General features: G+C 33.4%; 4 protein-coding genes across 4 annotated transcripts; 1 reads left to right on the top strand and 3 right to left on the bottom strand.

Annotated features, from left to right (window-relative positions):
• Positions 1–8,490: 8,490 nt before the first annotated feature.
• On the bottom strand, positions 8,491–9,108 carry LOC105212258 (protein spaetzle-like). Its single transcript, XM_011184125.2, has one exon. The coding sequence runs from the start codon at positions 9,106–9,108 to the stop codon at positions 8,491–8,493; it is 618 nt and encodes a 205-aa protein (XP_011182427.2).
• A 1,773-nt stretch (positions 9,109–10,881) lies between these two features.
• LOC105212257 (protein spaetzle-like) lies at positions 10,882–11,520 on the bottom strand. The gene has a single exon (XM_011184124.2). It carries the CDS (start codon positions 11,518–11,520, stop codon positions 10,882–10,884), a length of 639 nt encoding a protein of 212 aa, XP_011182426.1.
• A 2,444-nt stretch (positions 11,521–13,964) lies between these two features.
• LOC114804002 (protein spaetzle-like) lies at positions 13,965–14,781 on the bottom strand. Its single transcript, XM_029040182.2, has one exon. It carries the CDS (start codon positions 14,779–14,781, stop codon positions 14,134–14,136), a length of 648 nt encoding a protein of 215 aa, XP_028896015.2. The 3' UTR covers positions 13,965–14,133.
• Positions 14,782–15,802: 1,021 nt separating this feature from the next.
• On the top strand, positions 15,803–16,580 carry LOC114804001 (protein spaetzle-like). The gene has a single exon (XM_029040181.2). It carries the CDS (start codon positions 15,854–15,856, stop codon positions 16,577–16,579), a length of 726 nt encoding a protein of 241 aa, XP_028896014.2. The 5' UTR covers positions 15,803–15,853; the 3' UTR covers position 16,580.
• The last annotated feature ends 3,764 nt before the right edge of the window (positions 16,581–20,344 follow it).

The raw sequence follows: 20,344 nt of genomic DNA, 5'->3' as shown, positions 1-20,344 counted from the left end.
TACACAATTTTAAGAAAGCAGAGATACGACGAAGACGAATTTAGTGACGAGGAGGAGGAGGTAGAGGATTTATCTTCATGCGAGGAGAACAGCAGCCAAAAACCACTGATCGACGCGTCATCAAAACCCATAGTTCCGGACGAATATAACAAGAATGACCTTCAAAAGGAAAATTCTATGAAGGACATAGCCAAAGTATTACCCGATGTTAAGACCAGTAATCTACTTGCAAATCTTATATATAAGATGCCAAAGAAGCAACCGTCGTTAATTAAAAATTTGATGGCAGAAGTAAAGCAGCAAACCACAGAGAGGACAACCGCAGCAAATGAAACGAGCGTTTCCTTGAAGAAACCAACAAAACGTTTGAATTGCAAAAACTTCCGACGGCGTTTCTTTAATTGGGAAACCAAAATTCAGCAGCGGAAAATCATTGATTTACACGATTTGGGCGGCTGTTATTATGCCTTTTAATTGTATTGAGTGTATAGTGTATTGTTTATTGTAGTAAAAAATTGTATTTCCAAATTCCTAGTAATAAAATTACGGCGTTGTTTAACTATTTAATTCTTTCTGTGTATTTTTTTCTTTCGAGTTATATATATATATATATGTATATATGTAAATAAAAATTACACAAAATATAATATATTTATAATCATAAATGAAACTTGATAAATGTGTTCCTTATATCAGCAAAACATTTAGAATGGTCGTGTGAAGTCCGGTTTCTTTGCGTTTAGAGGTTGTTTACTGATATGGAGTCAAAATTGCTTTCAGTTGGTGCGTTTACGTTTCGAGAGGTCACATGAGGTCAAGTTCGGTTGCATTTCGAGGGGTTATGAGTGGCGAGATCTGTCTATATCTTATGGGTAAATGTGCTGTCAAGTTTTTTATATTCTGTAGACTCACTTAAGGGCACATTTATATTTTATAGTTTGCTTTTATTTTGTCAGATCTGGAGATTATGAGTGAGTGCCTGGTCAAGTTCCTTTACGTTTTGAGGATTATTCTAATTATTTTCTCTATTCTGGGTATTTGTTTGCTGAATATATAGGTTATTTCGTGAGATAACTAGAAAATTTAGTAAAAATATTCGCAAATTTTTGTCTAAATAGATGAAGCCATGTTTAGTTATGTGATTTTCGATTTTCGAGATAATGGTCATGGTCTAAGAAGACAATTTTCGCATTTATTTCTTAAACCGGTTTTTTCTTCTATAATAATATAAATAAATATTTTAAGTGCTACGGGAAGATAATCTACAAAAAATTATCTAATACTTTTATTAAAAGCTTGAGGAAACTAATTTTTTCGCTGTCTGATGAGGTATGTAGTAGGATTCGATTATTATCGATAAAACATACATTATTTGGTGCTTAAGGGGTTACATGGGTTTTGTCGCGTAAAAAATGGACTAATTTCAATATTTTTTTCATGTAAAAAATTATTTTTTTAATTCAAACTTTTTTTCTGTCTTATTGATACATATTTAAAGAATAATTTCTGAAATTTTAAAAAAAAAAAGTAAAACTCCTCCATTGCTACGTCATTTCCGGTGATCCCTCGGAAAAAAGTGCGTCCGCGTTGCCAGCATAACTCATGAAGGGTCACAAAAATAAGTGTGTTAGGTAAGACCATAATCTCGTGCTTGAACGAAGGAAAGACAAAAAAGTGAAAAATTGGATTTTTGGCAGACATTTTTCCAAAAAAATAAAAAAATCGGTCAAATTTGCTTGACATTTTTTTAATAGTTGTAATTGAAAAAAAAAAACAAATAAAATAGTTTTCGATATAATTTGACAACAGACTTTGAAAACAAGGTTCAGAGAAAAACGCGTGTAGTTTTTTGAGTAGTAATAATACCTGACTTGGAGCGCACACCTTCCAAAGGCTGTATCTCCGAAACTATTATTCAGATCGACCTGAAAATTTAGGACAATATTCTTGAGATGTTGTAGATATTAATAAGCCAAAAAAAAAACAAAAAAATTGATTTTTTTGAATCCACGAAACCCATGTAACCCCTTAATGAGAAACAAAATTTTAATTAATTTAAATTAATTAAATTAATATACATGAACGTGATATATTGCTTATGTGTGTTTTTATATATATAATAATGTTCCACACTATAGTATTATTATACATGCATATATTTCAAAGTCTATTAAACATAAATGACTTTCGTCAGAAGTTTTTTTATAAAAGGATATGTTAGAAAGTATTATTACCTAAATTCTACCCTTCCGATATAATAGTAGTAAAGACCTCACTTGGCGGAAGAACAATGAAAGTGATTAAGGTTGTTTTTTGTGATGTTAATTTAACAGAGTGGCCTACCTGTGGCTAACCTCAGCTAACACCAAAAACTAAAAAAAATAATAGTTTTTTCTATAAAAGGGTGACAACTCTTCAAAGTAATCATAGTAAAGTTCAGTGATTTGATAACAGAAGACCTCAACGACAACTACTCCGTTTATTTTTCATATTATATTATAAAAGATTACTTATTTATTTAAAAATGGGTGGCATGCAATCTAGAAGACGCGACTCGTATACCCACACGGCATATGAATACAAAACATATATTGACGAACCAATGGGACGGTGTTCCACTTCTAACGACATACCAGCTTGGGCGGCTCCACAAACTAAGGTAAAAAAGACTCGAAGCGCCCGGCCACTAAAACCAACGCAAAAACGTCAAAAATACGATCCCACCTATTCGATATGGAAGAGCGCTTTTGAAGATAAAAGAATACGTACGCCACGTGCACTCCTGCCAATAAAAGAGGAACATGCAGCTTCGCAGAATATAACAGATGCCTTAGCCGGTCAATGTTCACCCGATGGCTTCCCATCCTTTACCGAGCTGAGGGAGAGTATGCGTCGTAAGAAGGCGGTGAAACGTCAAGATGCCACTGATAACTACAAAGTCCGTAACAATTCATTGTTGGCGAAGGCTGAACACATGGAAAATAAGGAGGAAACACTTGTCGATTCGATAGCAGCTCCACCTTCGACAGACAAAGACGAAACCGCCGAAAATGGTTTCCAGACCGCTTTTAATTTCCCTAATCCAAATGAGAACCTATTTTCTGGTAATGACGACGAAAAGCATCAGGATCAGCCATGTGAGGACACACCCAAGCAATTGAATAATTACAACGATTCATCAGACTGCTCCGTGCCGTGAAACGTTTTTTATTAAGAAAGTTTTTAATATTTTTGAAGTATTAATAGTGTGTAATGTGAAAATAACAATTTCTTGTATTTTGACGCAAATCCTAATATCATTTAAATTATATTATAATTTTTATAAATAATTAATAAAAAATGAACTTCGTGATAAATTTAAAACTCTGTGTTATTATACTATTTTTATAAAAAAAATTAAACTTTTTGTGTTTGCCGTTTACATATGGAAGGGGTAAGGGAATTTCTTCCACCTTCTCCTTTGAAATCCACATATGTACTTATGATTTGGTTTTCATGTAACTGCTACCTGTTGTGGTGGTCAGCTATGTGTATCCTTGAAAAGTTTGGTTGGTACTTAATACTCTTTCCCTAATGAATCACTTTTTTTTTGGAATTTGCGTAATCTGCAAAATATCGATTTCCTAGGATTAATCCCCGAAAAATAATGAAAATGGTTAAGACTTCAGTCTACCTGCGTTTAAGATCACTAAAATTAAAAGCGGAAAACCAGTATAAAACGGCGACAACTCTTCAGAGCTAGAATAGTCAAGTTTAGTGATTTCATAACAAAAGATCTCGCGAGAGCTACCGCGTTCCTTTTCGCAATATTTACGAAAATTTCCTTTTTATAAACATGGGTGGCGCGCAATCTAAAACACGTGATTCTTATACTCAAACACCCCCGGTTGAGTATCATAAAACACATATTGAAGAACCGCTGGGACGTTGTGCTAATATTAAGCACTCTCCAACTTGCTCCGCTAAACAAGCTACGATAAAAATTTCTTATAACACTCAGCCTACCCAGAAGCCGCCACAGAAACGTCAGAAATACAATCGCACACGCTCGAGTCCACGTACACTTTTACCCATAAAGGAGGAGAAATCAGTTTCGCAAAATAATAAAGATGTCGTGTCCGGTCAACGTACGCCCAAAAGCGTTACATTCACCGAGCTGCGAGAAAGTATGCGCCGTAAGAAGACAGTAAAACGTCAAGATGCCAGCGAGAATTACGAAATAAACAAACGTAATAATTCATCATTGCCGGGAACTGAATTTAAGGAGAATAAATCTGAGGCATCTGTAGATTCGGTGGCATCTCCTTCATCGACCGATAAAGATGAAGGGAACGAAAAATGTTTTCAGGCCGCTTTCAATTACTATAACCTTACGTTCCCTAAAGAGAACCTATTTAGCGATGTTGATGATGACGATGAAAAGAATCAAGCTCACCCAACTGGGGTGAATTATTACAGTGATTCATCCGATCACTCTGACTCATCGAAAAAATTGTCCTATGGCATGTGCAAGGATTATTATTACTTATGAAGAAATGTTTGTTAAAAAATAAAAAAATAAAAATATTGAATATACTTTTTTGTACTGCTCTGTCTTTTTTGTCCGCTGTCTGAATCATTAGTTACAAGTCAATATCATTTAAAACTACAAATAAACGGAAAACCACTTTACCCCACATACTATAAACGAATTATAATCAATTCAAACAAACCTGAATCATATTTAGTAATATATAGTATACATATGTACATATGTCAACTTTGGGAAAACCCAGTCGCGTTTGCTAAATATATATCAATGATCACATGAGTATGTTAAAATAATTTCGTTCAGAGAAAGATCGGTATTTCCAACTTGTTTAAGGTCTTTCACTTTGACTGGGGAAAAGTCTGTCGTTTTTTTTTTTGTGAATTAAGTTTTTTGAAGTTTTTCCATGAATATTTTTTTACAGTTATTGAAGAAATTTAATACATAATTTCAATCCAAATTAGGTATACTGTGATTGCTATCATTCCAATGTTTGGGTTTAGTTTTAAAAAGACAGTGCTGGCTTATCAACTACTACTTTGTAAAGTCGCCTGAAGTACGTTAAACTATTCGTCTAACATTTCATTGCCATCTCGGTTCAACATGTCGCATAAATGTTACCTTCAGAATTATAATTATATTCTAGGCGATAGTTAAGGGTATCCTTGTTTCATTCTTACCGTTTTATGCCTTTTCGCATAATTTTATGATCTTTTTTTATCAGACATCATATCTCGAACTAGTCATACTTTTGCCGAAAATACTGATCCGATATTAAAATTCATTTCTTTTGAACATATTCAGTTGGTTCTAGTTATAGACTGGTATATCTCCCACTTATTCGATTTCAGTTACAAAACTAAATCAATAAAGATTAATTTAATATAATAAATCTGTACAGAAATACATAAATAACTAATTTATTGAAGCATACTTTAATTGAAAAGAGAAACAAAAAAAAAATTAATTATATTAATTATTTATACTCGCGCTGATAATTGCAAAATATTCATTGTCATGTGAATGAATGTGTATAGTTTTTATTCACATAAATACATATGTTGAAATAGGATTACATTTTATACATTTTAAACAAAAGTTGGCTTTAATTAGCCCTGAAAGCATGCGACAATATATTTTGCCTCACATTTAATTAGCTTATAATTAACGACAATTTCTAATGATAGGAGAATAATGCGACCCTGTAAGACTTTTGAGATAATGAGGTGACTGAAATAAAAACGACGCGTCGAAAATTACTTATGTTTTAGGCTGTATGCTGTCCTGTTAAATATCAGGTGTGCCATTTTGATATTTAGACCGAATATAATTATTTTTTAGAAAAACATGTTCATTGAAGTACAGTGGAACTACCATAACTCGAATCACGATCCACAAAAAATGTATTCTTCTATTGCCAATTCAAGACCACGAGTTATAGAGAACTTCGAGTTATAGACGTTCGAGTTATGGAAGTTGAACCGTATAATATAATAGATTTATTTTATTATGCATATATAAAGTCAATATAATATTTAAAAATGATATTTATGCTGTCACTATACAATTTTCGACTTTCTGATTAATTTTGTTTAAATAATTAAAAAATTTTATTGATTCGATTCCGCATATTTTAGATAAAATTATTTACTTAGGAAAATATTACATTGAGGCGACCAAAACAATAAAATATTGAAAACAATTAGAGCGGGCATACAGTAGAAAGGAGATTAATGTAGAGAACATTCAAAGGAACAAAGCTGAGAAATGACCAAGAAATAAATTTTTTTCTATAAATTCTTTTATTTATAAATATGTGCATTTGTTTAACTGTACAATTTTTTCAAATTATTCCTCACAGTAAAATATTCTAACAACAATTTCTTTTAATATTTCTAAAAATTTAATTAATAAATTATCTAAAATTAATGATTATATATTAGTGCATTCGCAGTTACTTGGCAATTTAACCATTTTTTCCTTCATCACCCCATTAACCAACACAAGCAATTTGCGATAGTTGAAAATTTGTTTACATTTCCGAATATTCTCTACCGGCACTGTACTATTCTCTTCAATAGAACGTTCTTCATTTTCACACTCTTCTACCAGAACACCTTGTCTGTGTTGTTCATGCTGCACTACCAATAACCATGTGGCATCCTCCGACAATGCTCCTTCAGGATAAATTACGTTTGTCTTAATATTACAAGGTTTCTCGATCTCCATACGAGTTTCCACCATTTGTGGTTGTACCAAATCATCTTTGAAATATTCTTGGAATTTAGCAAATTGTTCTGGATCAATTTTATCTAGACGTGTAGCCTCTATATAATTTTCAACCTCCTTGCAATATGATTTTCCAGCTCTACGTTCGGCGCAAACGATTTCATCATCCTCAAGTCCTTCGCTTGATACTCCGGTGTTGTATACCATAATACCTTGGCCAACTTTAAATATGCTCTTCAACTTATTCATCATATCTTTGGGAGCATCTGCACTAGGCATCGGAGATGGTCTGGCACTAGTTTGAACAACTACCACAAAGATTGTAACCAATGACTGAAGCTTCATTTTATTTTTATGGTTTTTACTGTTCCGTGTTTAAAATCCTCTGCTTAAATTTTCTCTTTGAAGAGTATTTAACTGTGTGTTGCACTGTCACCTTAAAGTTAGCGACTGATGCCTTGAGTTAATTTTCTGCCTAATATATAGTCAACCCGATGTATGTTCATATACCTAATTTAGGAAAACCCAGTTTCAGTTATTGAAAATACTGAAATGATTTCACGTTTATGTTTGAAGAATTTCACCTCACGGACTTCGTCCAAAGAAAGAACGGTATTTCCAACTTGTTTGGGGAATTTCGCTTCGACTGGGGAAAACTCTGTCTCATTTTTTATGAAATAATCGCTTTCTAGAATCCGTTGTTGTCATTTCGTCCGGATTATCTTGGAAGTTTTGTTTATATTTTTTATATATTCAATGCTTAAGGGGTTAGGAGTAGTCAGGATTTTCAAAAAATCATTATTTCTTGCATTTACGTTAAGTGTAATATTTTAAAAATATTCTCTGAAAATTTGAAGTTGATCCGATTATAACTTTTCGAGTTATTCGACAAATAACAAAGATCGCTCGGGCGTTCCAACACTCTAGTGTGAAACTTTAAATGTGGTTTTCTCAATTATTTGTTTTTGAAGTGGTGATAACTGTAACTCGAAAAAACGAAATTTCTACAGCTTTTAGAATGCATAATAAACACAGGCCTGAACCAAAGATTTTTTTTTTCAAAAATTTCAATTTTTTAAGGCCAATTAACTGTTGATTTTTTCCCGAAAATCTAGAATAAAATTTCCTGAGGCCGCCATTTTGTTAATTTTTGAAAAAAAGTTTGGTTCAGGCCCAGGATTATCTATTTATAAAACTATTTTTTTTTTATCCCATTGATTTTAGATGAATCTCCATGGACTTATGATTGTCACCGCAAAGACTTTTTTTTTAGGTTCAGAGACTGATCCTAGCGATAAGTGTCGTGAATAATTCTACTTGTACAGGTAAAGACGATGGTTCATTGTTATACCAAAAGACTAATTAGTAAAGATCGTAAAAAGAGGAATAATTTTCATTCCAACAAGTTCGCTTAGTTCACCTAAAGGTATGGCTACCGAGGTGTTTTAACTACAGACTAATTTCGACCAGAAGCTAAATAGATATTTGAAGTCTTCACATTCTAGCATCTCATAGTCATTTATGCTACTAATCGGTTTGTGTGACCTTTGTATCAAATACCTTATAACCATACCCTAAATAATAATGAAAACCATGATTTATAGTATTTTATCTATCTATTTTTCTTTAATATTTTTTGTTTAACCTTACAAACAAGATCGTATTACAAGCAAATTTTTTTAATCGACAATATTCTAAATAAAAATTATCGGTTTGGTTTTTTATGTATAAACTTAAGAGGAGCTGCATTCACAATTGCTTGGTAATTTGACCATTTCTTCCTTCATCTCACCATTCACCAACACAACCAACTTGCGATAGGTGAAATTCTGTTTACATTTCGATATATCCTCCAGGGGCAAAGTACTGTTCTCTTCGGAAGCGCTGTCCACATTTTCGCATTCCTCTACTAGAACACCTTGTTTGAGTTGTTCATGTTGTACCACCAATAACCATTTGGAATCCTCTGACTCAGCACCCTCTGGATATATTACTTTGGTCTTACTATCACCAACATCCATACGAGTTGCCACCATCTGTGTTTGTTCCAAATCATTTTTGAAATATTCTTGGAATTTAGCAAATTGTTCTGGGTCGATTTTATCCAGACGTGTAGCTTCAATATAGTTTTCCACTTCTTTGCAGTATGACTTTCCAGCTCTACGTTCGGCGCAAACGATTTCATCATCTTCAAGTTCTTCGCTTGCTACTCCTGTGTTATATACCATGATTCCTTCACCCACATTGAATATACTCTTCAATTTGTTTATGATATCTTTGGGAGCATCTGCACTAGGCATTGGCGAGGGTCTACCGGTTGTTTTTTGAAATATCACGAAGAATGTAAGCATTGTAAATAGTAAAGATAACTTTAACGACATCTTTAATTTTTAAAGTGTCTTCTGTTTTTTTCTAGTACTTGTACAAAGTATTGAGCTGAGTGTTCGCGTTCAGCTTAGTGTTGTCGACTGATGCTCGAACAGATTTTTAGCACTTTATATAGGCTGAAATGTGTACGCTGGTGTTGAGTAACAATACTTATTGTTATTGAAAGGTTGATTTGGAAATCACACAAGAATGTTTTAGGGGAATTTCACACTTGGAAATGCCATCACAGTAAAATTCATTTCCATCTTCTTATTTAAGGAATTTCAGGTGGGTGGGGAAATCCCAGTCGATTCTTTTTACATTATCGAAATATTCTTATCATTGTAACATTATATTTATTTTTAAAGACAAGTTTTGGAAGTTCGTTTAGAGTTGGATCTGTCCATTATTATTAAGTCATGAAATAATCACATTATCATTCAATGGAACAAGAAGTCAAAAGTTAGCGTGGGATTTCTACGTTTACTCCATCGAGGAGAAGACTAACTGGCGTTATCAACAACTTTCTTTACTTTTTAACTACCTTTCTAAATATTTCATCCTAGATTCTTGTTTTGGAATTTAACATAATGAAACCAGCAAAATGTTATTTGATGGGATTAAATTCAGTATTGTTTTAGGACGTATTTGCTCAGTCAACTATTGCATATATTATGCTAACTATAAACTATTTATATCGACTTAACATCACTCAAAGTAAGAAATCAGCATTCTAGTTCTTAGTCCATTTTGATATTGATATCTTCTTAGTGAAAGTAAGACAAGATTCTTAGCCTAGAACACTAACATGATTTGGTTATAATATTTAGATTAATACACAAACTTCGACAGAAATATGGAGAAGGAAGAAACTTGAAGCCTTCACTGGGGTGCAGTACAAAATGCTTAAGATTGAACATGTGCCCAAAAATTTTGAAAAACATGTTAATATTTTTCTGATCTTTTTGACAAACATAGCAATATTTCCCTTATGTTAACATATTCTGGTGCAAAAACTACTTCATATTTACTAAGCTGTTCTGAGGAATGAACAAACAAACCATTATAAACAATTGTTACGAAAGGTCTCAACGTTAAGGGGTTAGGGGTAGTCAGAATTTTCAAAATATCAATTTTTGATATCTATAATATTCTCTGAAAATTTGAAATTGATCTCATAATTACTTTTCGAGTTATTCGACAAATAACAAAGAGCGCTCGGGCACTCCGAAACGCAGTTTGGAATTAATTTTTCTTATACTATTGATTTAACATGAATCTCCAGGGACTTATGATTGTCACCGCAGGGCCCTTTTTTGGAACTGGGTGAACACAAACAGCTATAACTTTGGAAATTATTTTTTTTTTCAAATTTTCGTGACTTTAAGTCAAAACATTGTTTTGTTTTTATTTTTTTTTTCGTGTCTGAGACTACCCTAACACCTTAATGGATTGCTCTCAACTAGAAAGGAAAGAAAATAGATACACCCAAGGAATAGTATTGTCTGAGCATATGGAAATTCTAAACTTGATAATCGAGCGAGCTGTATGGTCTTTTCATTTCTCATTACCCCTATATTATCCCAAAACATATTCAGATAAATGACATATATAGATTTAATTTTTCATATGTTGCCAATGCAACATTTTTTTATTCTAGATCTTCTCTACTAAGTCAATTCTTAAAATATAGATGTATATCAAATTCTAATACTTCTTAAATTCTACATTATGCTAAATTAATCATATTTATTTTTTCAAGCAGAGCAGTTACTTGGCAATTTAACCATTTTCTCTTTCATCACACCATTCACCAAGACAACCAATTTGCGATAGTTGAAATTCTGTTTACATTGCGGCATATTATCCAGCGGCAAAGTACTATTCTCCTCGGTGGGTCGCTCTTCAATTTCGCACTCCTCTACTAAAACACCTTGTTTATGTTGCTCATGTTGCACCACCAATAACCATGTGGAATCTTCTGACATAGCACCCTCGGGATAGATCATTTTAGTCTTAGTACTACAGGGTTTCTCGATCTCCATACGAGTTTCCACCATCTGTTTTTGTTCTAAATCATCTTTGAAATATTCTTGGAATTTAGCGAATTGCTCCGGGTCGATTTTGTCTAGACGTGTCGCCTCTATATAGTTTTCAACCTCCTTGCAATAGGATTTTCCAGCTCTACGTTCAGCGCAAACGATTTCATCATCCTCAAGTTCTTCGCTTGATACTCCTGTGTTGTATACCATAATGCCTTGACCAACTCTGAAGACGCTCTTCAATTTGTTCATCACATCGTTAGGTGCTTCTGCGCTAGGTATTGCCGATGGTCTGGCACTAGTTTGAACAACGACCAGTAGAATTGCTATCAAAGAGTGTAGCTTCAAAGACATATTGAATTTTCTTGTATTTTACTGTTTTGTATTTAAAATCTGCTGCGATTGATTTCTTTAGCTGTATGTTTCACTGACACCTTAGCGTTGTTGACTGATATCCAGAGTGGATTCTCAGCTCTTTATATAGTTCTGCGCAGAGTATACTACCTTGGAAAAACTCAATTGCCCACAGAACTGCTTTCCATGGTAGAACGGTATTTCCATCTCCGGGTTTTACGAGTTTCGGTTCCACTGGGTAAAACCAGATAACTTTTTCACACCGGGATAAACCTGATATTAATTATTTCTAGTTTTCCCAAATAGTGCTTATAAATTTATTAATTTTTATTATAAACAATATCAATCAATAATTGAATCTTCATTTTTTAACTATTCATTATATGTTGGTTAAGATATTCTTTTACGTGAATATATTGTTTAATTTAATCAATATTGCGTTATTAGTTTTTGTTTTTCTTTCTTTGAGATACTATAAATAATGTTCTTCTTTAGAATGTCTTCACAGTTATTGAAGTATTCTGCCTCGATTAGTTTTGTTCTTTCATACAACTTAGATTTTTTTCCTTGCCATAATTAAAAAATCTCACCATTAATATACTTCCCCTTGGCCTTTTAGATAATCAAATATCTACCGAATCCCCATTTTCAAACTCTCACAACATGCACGCGGTCGATCGATCCACAAGGTACAAAAGAAAAATCCTATTTAACTACATTAATTTTTAAGCGAATACAAAACAATTTGAAACTGGAATGCAACTCTGCAGGTTGTTGTCAACGCTGTTAGTTTGGTTGTAGTTATTGATAAAATAGTAATAGCCAACTTATAAACTGAACAAAAATGTATAACAGCTGATCGTTAATCGAGTAACCGTCGAAAAGGTTATAACAGTTTTGTTGACAATTTTCAATTCTTTCACTTTTCAATATAGCAAATAATCAAGCACTAATGAAAATATTGGAATTAAACTTTACACAAATAATTTATAATTATAATTTTTCAGGACCCCTGATATCGGAATTAAGTTAAATCTCTCAAATATTTCAAAGTTTTAGGAAATGTATCCATTATAATAGTATGTATCTGTGCCAAAATTGGTAAAATCAGGTCAATACTTCCTCTAGCCCTTTATAATTTAGGTGAACGTATAATCTAGGAGCTACATTATGGTGGCAAAATTGTTAAAAAAGGTACACGAATCACTTCAGCTCTTATATAGTAATGAAATCGGTCCATATTTCTATAAAGTTTCCTCTTTGAGCCTTAAACTTAAACTTAGCCCATATTGGGTAAACAAATATCCATTATTCACGTTTTGAATTTTATAAGTAAATGCTTTGCACATTTGAATTTAATTGACATAAAATCTTAAAGCATTTTTTTCATAACCGCCTAGCAGTATATAATTATTTTTAGAAGGAGTAATTAAGAGAGGTTGAAAACAAGGGTTTTTTTTATATATACAATTATATGTTGCATTTAAACAACTCTGCATATCAAAGTACAAATTTAAAGTGTGTTTTGTGAAATTTTCATTTACAATTTTCGAAAACTCAACCGTTGGTTCCTCATCTTCTACGGTGTGTCCAAAACCAAGCCTTTGCTCTGGACAGCATAACTCATTATAGGATCGTCCAAAATCAAAAAACCAAAAATGTTTCGATAGTAAATGGATAAATTTAGTTAATGAACGAAGGAAAAAAGAAAATGTTTAAAACAGAATTTTAACGAAAAAACTAACTTTTTCGTCAAATTTTCGCCATTTATTGACTCATAAAAAATAGTAGTAATAACGATATTAAAAATCCCTCGTTCTTTAACTTGATAATGTTATTTCAACGGTGCGTGCAAAATTTCAATATAATCGCTGCATAACTTTTCGAGAAATATTATTTACCGACATTAAAAATTGAGTTTTGCGATAAACGCGTTTACAGTTTTACATTCATACTGACGTGGCCGGATGGGTGGTGGTTCCAAAGGATCTATAATTTAAAATTTTTCTGGAATCGATTTGATATTTTTGGATCATATTTAAAACATATTGTTTGGGTTGGTAATTTTTTTTTTTCAAATTCTTAAATACCAAAAATATTTATATCACTGACATAACTTCCTCCACCTATATGCATGCATTTTATTCAGAACATAGATAGTACTGGAGTCGTTATGTATCTATTATTTATTCTGGAAAGATTCTTCTGGCAACACAATTAGTTTCAATACTAGCAACATATCCTTGACAATATAACTGATTACAAAATGAAGTTGTAACTGAAAATCTCAAAAATTAAGGGTCAAAAGTTAAAATTATAAGTTAAAATTATAAAAATTCAAGTCCATAAAACTAATTTTGACAAGGATCTAAAATGGTAGCAGTTATATTCGGACATCTCATTGACTTGTATTAACGATGTTCTTCTGGTTTTGTACCCAAAAAACAATACCATACCCTAAATAATAATAAAAAAACATGATTTATAGTATACTATTTATTTCTTCTTTTTTTTTAACCTCACAAATAAGATCATATGTATTACAAGCTAAACTCTTTTAATCTGCATTATTCTAAATTAAATTCTATCGGTTTGGTTTATTTATGTTTAAAGTTAAGAGGAACTGCATTCACAGTTGCTTGGTAATTTGACCATTTCCTCTTTCATCTCACCATTCACCAATACAACCAGTTTGCGATAGGTAAAGTTTTGTTTACATGTCGATACATACTCCACAGGCAAGGTACTATTCTCTTCGGAAGTACGGTCCACATTTTCGCATTCCTCTACTAGAACACCCTGCTTATGTTGTCCATGTTGCACCACCAATAACCATTTGGAATCCTCCGACAAGGCTCCTTCTGGGTATATTACTTTGGTCTTACTATCACCAACATCCATACGAGTTGCCACCATCTGTGTTTGTACCAAATCATCTTTGAAATATTCTTGGAATTTAGCAAATTGTTCTGGATCGATTTTGTCTAGACGTGTAGCCTCTATATAGTTTTCAACTTCTTTGCAGTATGTCTTTCCAGCTCTACGTTCGGTGCAAACGATTTCATCATCTTCAAGTTCTTCGCTTGCTACTCCTGTGTTGTATACCATAATTCCATGACCAACTCTGAATACGCTCTTCAGTTTGTTCAAGATATCTTTGGGAACATCTGCACTAGGCATCGGCGATGGTCTGCCGTTAGTTTTATGAAGTATTAAGAATAGTGCAAGTGTTGTAAACACTAAAGACAGCTTTGACGACATATTTTAAATTTTTTCAGAAGTAATAGTGTGCTCTAAATGTGAAATCCTCTGGTTTTCTTTCTTGTTTAAGACTTGAACTGTGTGTTCGTTTTCACCTGAGTGTTGACGACTGATGACTCCAGCCAGTTTTTCGCTCAATATATAGCGAGCTGTGTTGTATTTGTTTTGCTGTTATTGCGAATTCAGAGCGAAAAGTTTCCACTATTAATTTGGGAAACGTATTGGGGAAATCCCTTGAAGGTGAAATATGTCTATAACTTCAGGCAGGAATACCTTTTTGCAATAGTGTTTCACAAGTTCATATTTTAGGTTCAGAAAATTACTGTTTAAAGCAATCTCTCTATGGGGGTTTTAAGGTATTAGACATTTGCTGATGATGATAAAAGAAAACTAAACGAAATGTGGTCAAAAGAGGAGATTGTAGTATTGAAGATTGAATCGAATATTTTAAAATTTGTCGGTGCTTTAGTTGATATTTTGATTATGAATGAAGTTGCCCAATCAAAATCATCGATCTTATTATTTTTGGTTCTGTATGACATTTCTCGGTTTACGAAAAAGAAATATTTTGACATTTGGTGCTCGCCATGGAGACCATAAAATACCTATACTTATAACAGGTCTGTGTCTATGTCTCCCAAAAAAGCTGTTTTGCAGATGATAGTAATGGTTCCGGCCGAAATTGGTCCTCACTTACTCGTTTTCCCCATATCTGATAAACGTGCGAACAGTGATGAAAACACAAAATTCGGTATTTTTCTTTAATTAGGGAAAACGCAAAAAATTTCGGTCGGTGATGGGGCTTTACCCTGACCCTTAATTAGGAAAAACCTAGTGGAAAATCCCATAAGGCATTCCGGGCGTTTCTGCAAGGTAAACTCTACAGGTACTGCGCATGTTAACACGAGTCTTTAAGGAATAAACACCTTACACGACGTTGCGGATATATAAAATGCGGTGGAAATTTTAATTTGGTGTTCAGTAGTCAACAAAATTTCCAGCAGTGAAGTTATACCGCATTAAAATAATAGTGACATTTGAGTAGTGACCATATAAATTCATAAAGTCAAAGATGTCATTAAAAGTAACATTTCTCATAACATTAACGGCACTTGCGCTCTTGCTGAGCGTTGAACAAACCGATGGCCGACCAAATCCCGAAGCCGATGCAAGTGCGACGCACGATGTCCTTAGTAAATTGGGTAGTATCTTCAAAGTTGGTCCCGGTATGATGGTATTCAATACACGCCCATCGGGTATACATCCAAATGAGGTGCTTGACGATGATGAGGACATTTTCGAAACCGAGAATATTACTTGCGCTGAACGCAGTGCCGGAAAGTCCTATTGCACAGAAGTGCCAAATTATTTGGAAGCCACACAACTGGACAAAATCGATCCGCAGCAGTTTGAACAATTCAGTTCGTATTTCAAAGACGATTTCATCCAGCCATTAAATGTGACAAATCGCATGGAGGAGGAAGGTGAGGAGAATTTCTGCAATAGCAGAGCGCGCATGATTTATCCGAAAAGTGTTGAGACAAAGGATTCTAAATGGGTGTTGGTGGTGCAGCATGCGCAGTACAGACAAGGTGTGCTGGTGGAGCAGTGCGAAAATGAGGGCAGTTCTTGCAAATATGAAGATCTACTGCCAAGAGGTATCTCATCGAAATGTAAGCAGCACTACATGTTTAGGAGTTTGGTAGTGTTGGTGAATGGTATGTTGATGGAGCGCATGGTTAAATTGCCGAATTATTGCGAATGCGTTTTGCGTTTCAATTCGAAAAAGAAGTTTTGAATTTAGTCTAGAGTTAGTTATTAAGTATATTTGTATAACAAAATTTATTATATTATATCATTATTATTTATAGTTTTATTTAAGCTAAAGATGACGAAAGCAAAAAATATATATATTTAAAACTTGTGACCAAAAATATAAAAAAAAATGTGTAATTATTTTCCACTAAAATTTAAATATTTCTCTAATGAAGAGAAACTGCTAGAATGCTAGGACTATAGAAATCGGAATCAGATTATCGAAAAGTAGCTTAGCTTCTACAGTTAGCTTTGCAAATCTCATGATATTCTTTTACTGTTTAATATCTACAAAGGAGTTTTGAAACTTCTCTAGGAAAATTATTAATATTGTAGAATTTCTGTAAGCCCACAAATATACTTATATTCAGACACCTACATACATTTAATCAAACATTTCACTTGTATTAAACAAACAAAATATTCCATTTGCCACACTACTCTGCTGATTGCGGTTATTATCCTTTGACATGACCTCATAAAGCTCAATATCGTCAGCTACATGTGTTATACGTGTGGCACACATAACTGAAAGTTCGCTTTGTCGTCATATATAATTTTTGTTGATAAGCATCTCTCGTATATTGTACGAAATCAATTACAAACGGGCCATGACTTCTGCTCGAATAATTCTTCTACGGGTATACATATGTATATAGAAATTGTACATTTATAAAATATTGAACTCAGTGTAGATATGTAAATAAGTGATTTAATATATAAATTATTTTATTTCATTTAACCATACATATCCTCTTACATTAATATATATATCGCCAGCAAATACATATTATATAAATTTAATTTTATTATATTCAATATTCAATTATTAAATTTAATCACAATATTTGAGTTAGGTTACGTCTTTACCGTTATTTTGTACAAAATCAGATTCAAATTCTCAATTAAATATGTTTAAAATAAATTCTCAAAATAACAAGTAAGGAAGGGCTAAGTTCGGGTGTAACCGAACATTTTATACTCTCGCAATTTATTTATTTAATTTATTTATATTATATAAGACACAATTTTATCCACATATTCGTCATATATATTGTATAAAATCCATTGAAGGTTGGAAACCATAATATTAGGTTAGAAGCACCGAGGACCTCGTGTTCGATATATGGGGCCTTAAAAACCTATGGTCCGATTTCGGCGATTTTTAGAATGGGACTGCCACGCTATAAACGTAGTATTTGTGCAAAGTTCTGCACCGACATCCTCACTAGTGCTTACTTTATATATTGTAAATTAAACGATTCCGATCGTCGTCAAAGTTCTGCTATATAGGAAGTAGGCGATTTGGCCTATTTTCACAACATATCATTGGGATGTAAGGAAACTATTACAAACCAAGTTTCATTGAAATCGGTCTAGTAGTTCCTGCGATATGGTTTTTGACCCATAAGTGGGCGACGCCACGTCCACTTTTCCATTTTGTAAAAAAAATCTGAGTGCAGCTTCCACCTGCCATTTCTTATGTGAAATTTAGTGTTTCTGACGTTTTTCGTTAGTGAGTTAACCCACTTTTAGTAATTTTCAACCTAACTTTTGTATGGGAGGTAGTCGTGGTTATGATCCGATTTATTTCATTTTTGGACTGTATTAGGAAGTGGCTAAAAAACGACTGCAGAAAGTTTGGTTTATATAGCTCTATTGGTTTGCGAGGTATGTACAAAAAACTTAGTAGGGGGCGGGGCCACGCCCACTTCCCCAAAAAAATTACATCCAAATATGCCCCTTCATAGTGTGATCCTTCATACCAAATTTTATTTCCATACCTTTATTTATGGGCGTGGCAGTGGTCCGATTTTGCTCATTTTCGAAAGCAACCTTCCTATGGTGCCAAGAAATAAGTGTGCCAAGTTTCATAAGATATCTTAATTTTTACTCAAGTTACAGCTTACACAGACGGACGGACGGACGGACAGACAGACATTCGGATTTGAACTCCACTCTTCACCCTGATCACTTTGCTATATATAACCCTATATCTAACTCGTTTAGTTTTGGGTGTTACAAACAACCGTTATGTGAACAAAACTATAATACTCTCTTTAGCAACATTTGTTGCGATAGTATAAAAATTGTCACTAAATTTTATTTGTTAATCATAAAAGTCCTGTTAAAACTGGTTAATTGATTCACAAGACACATGAGCACAGATGTATGGACTTAAGTTAACAGTAAACTTAGAGTAGAGGTAAAGTGTAAAAAGTTTCAGCTTTCTTAAGGTAGTTTGTTAATTATTGTCGATATAGTCTTTGGTCTTAGGACAGCTTTCAAACCTATGAAATCTTAGTACTAAAGCACCGTTAATAGTTTTGGTCGTATTTTGGTAAAATGTCGGGTTTTCAATGAATTACTTTACAGAATCTGAATTTGTTCGTTTTTCTGAAGATTGTTTTGGTACGTATTCCAGTTTTCTAAAATATCTATTTATGTTCGAATGAACTCGTCTTTTTGATTGCATTAAGTGATTTGTATTGTATTGTCAGTTGTTTCCTAATTTGTCGAGTTTTTCACCTACTGCTTTGTGCAGAAGATTAAGGTAAATGGTTTCAAAAGGAACGATACAAAAGTAGACTGAAAGTAGACAGCAAACGACGCCATATTTCTTCCTGCATTTTTGACATTTCTCTTCAGTACGGTTTGCCATTTCATCATGGAATGATATATGCTCCTACAACAAATTAATAAAATTTACTACCGAAATTCGGAATTAGTGGCCTCAACTTTAAGAGCTCTACGTCCTACGTAGCGATGAGGCTCATTGCATCCTGCAAAAGTTACTGTTTGGTGCAGTTTATGGGCCGGCGACGTCATTGTGCCTTACTTCTACCGTGTTAACCAAGACCGGGACCTTACTGTGAATGGGTATCGCTACTGCTGATTGATAACCGAATATTTTTGGCCCGAATTGAATGATATGGACTTGGACAATATGTGGTTCCAACAGGACGGTGCCAAAAGTCACACAGCGAATGTCACAACCGATTTATTGAAACCCAAGTTTGGTGAACGTGTTATCTCACCTCGGTTTTGCAATTTGACGCCGTTAGACTATTTCCAGTGGGGCTACTTCAAGTCTATGGTCTATACCAACTAGCCAGCGGCGACGATTGATGAACTTCGTACGAATATCGAAAGTGAAATTGCAGCAGTATCGGCCGATTTATGCTTGAAAATCGTCGAAAGAAATCGAGTTCTATACATAATGGCATCAAATGTACTTTCACAGGAATAAAGAACTTCACTGATATTCCAAACCGTTTTTAGCACTCTTATTGAAAACCTCTTTACATTCTGCCTACCAATAAGTCTAATATTCCCAGTGATGAGTCCAATTTAGTCTAAATGTTTTCATTACGGTCCCAGTTCAAAATATTTGCAAGTTTATAATCGCTTGTATGGATATGGTAGACTTGAATTAGTGAAACTTTGGAGTCGTCTCGATTAACTGAACTTGAATTAGGAGCTTAAAGTGACTTTTTTCTTTTATCTGGTTCACATATACCCTTCTTGTTTTTGAATACTAACTTAATGTTGGTGTCTTTGTTATTTATCCAAAAGGCTGTACGTTCTTATTCGTTTATTTTCTGAACTATTATAGTTTTGGTGAACCATATTTTGTATTCTGGAAACCTTTACGCTCTTTCGTAAAAGCTTTTAGTTATTTTTAATGAAACATGTGCTCTCAAATTTAATCGAAAAACACTGTGAGGCATGACAACAAAAATATCTA

Source organism: Zeugodacus cucurbitae, chromosome 5, assembly GCF_028554725.1.
Source record: "Zeugodacus cucurbitae isolate PBARC_wt_2022May chromosome 5, idZeuCucr1.2, whole genome shotgun sequence".
NCBI classification, from domain to species: Eukaryota; Metazoa; Arthropoda; class Insecta; order Diptera; family Tephritidae; genus Zeugodacus; species Zeugodacus cucurbitae.
Note: the sequence above shows the minus strand (reverse complement) of the source record. Positions and strands in the feature narration are given on the sequence as shown.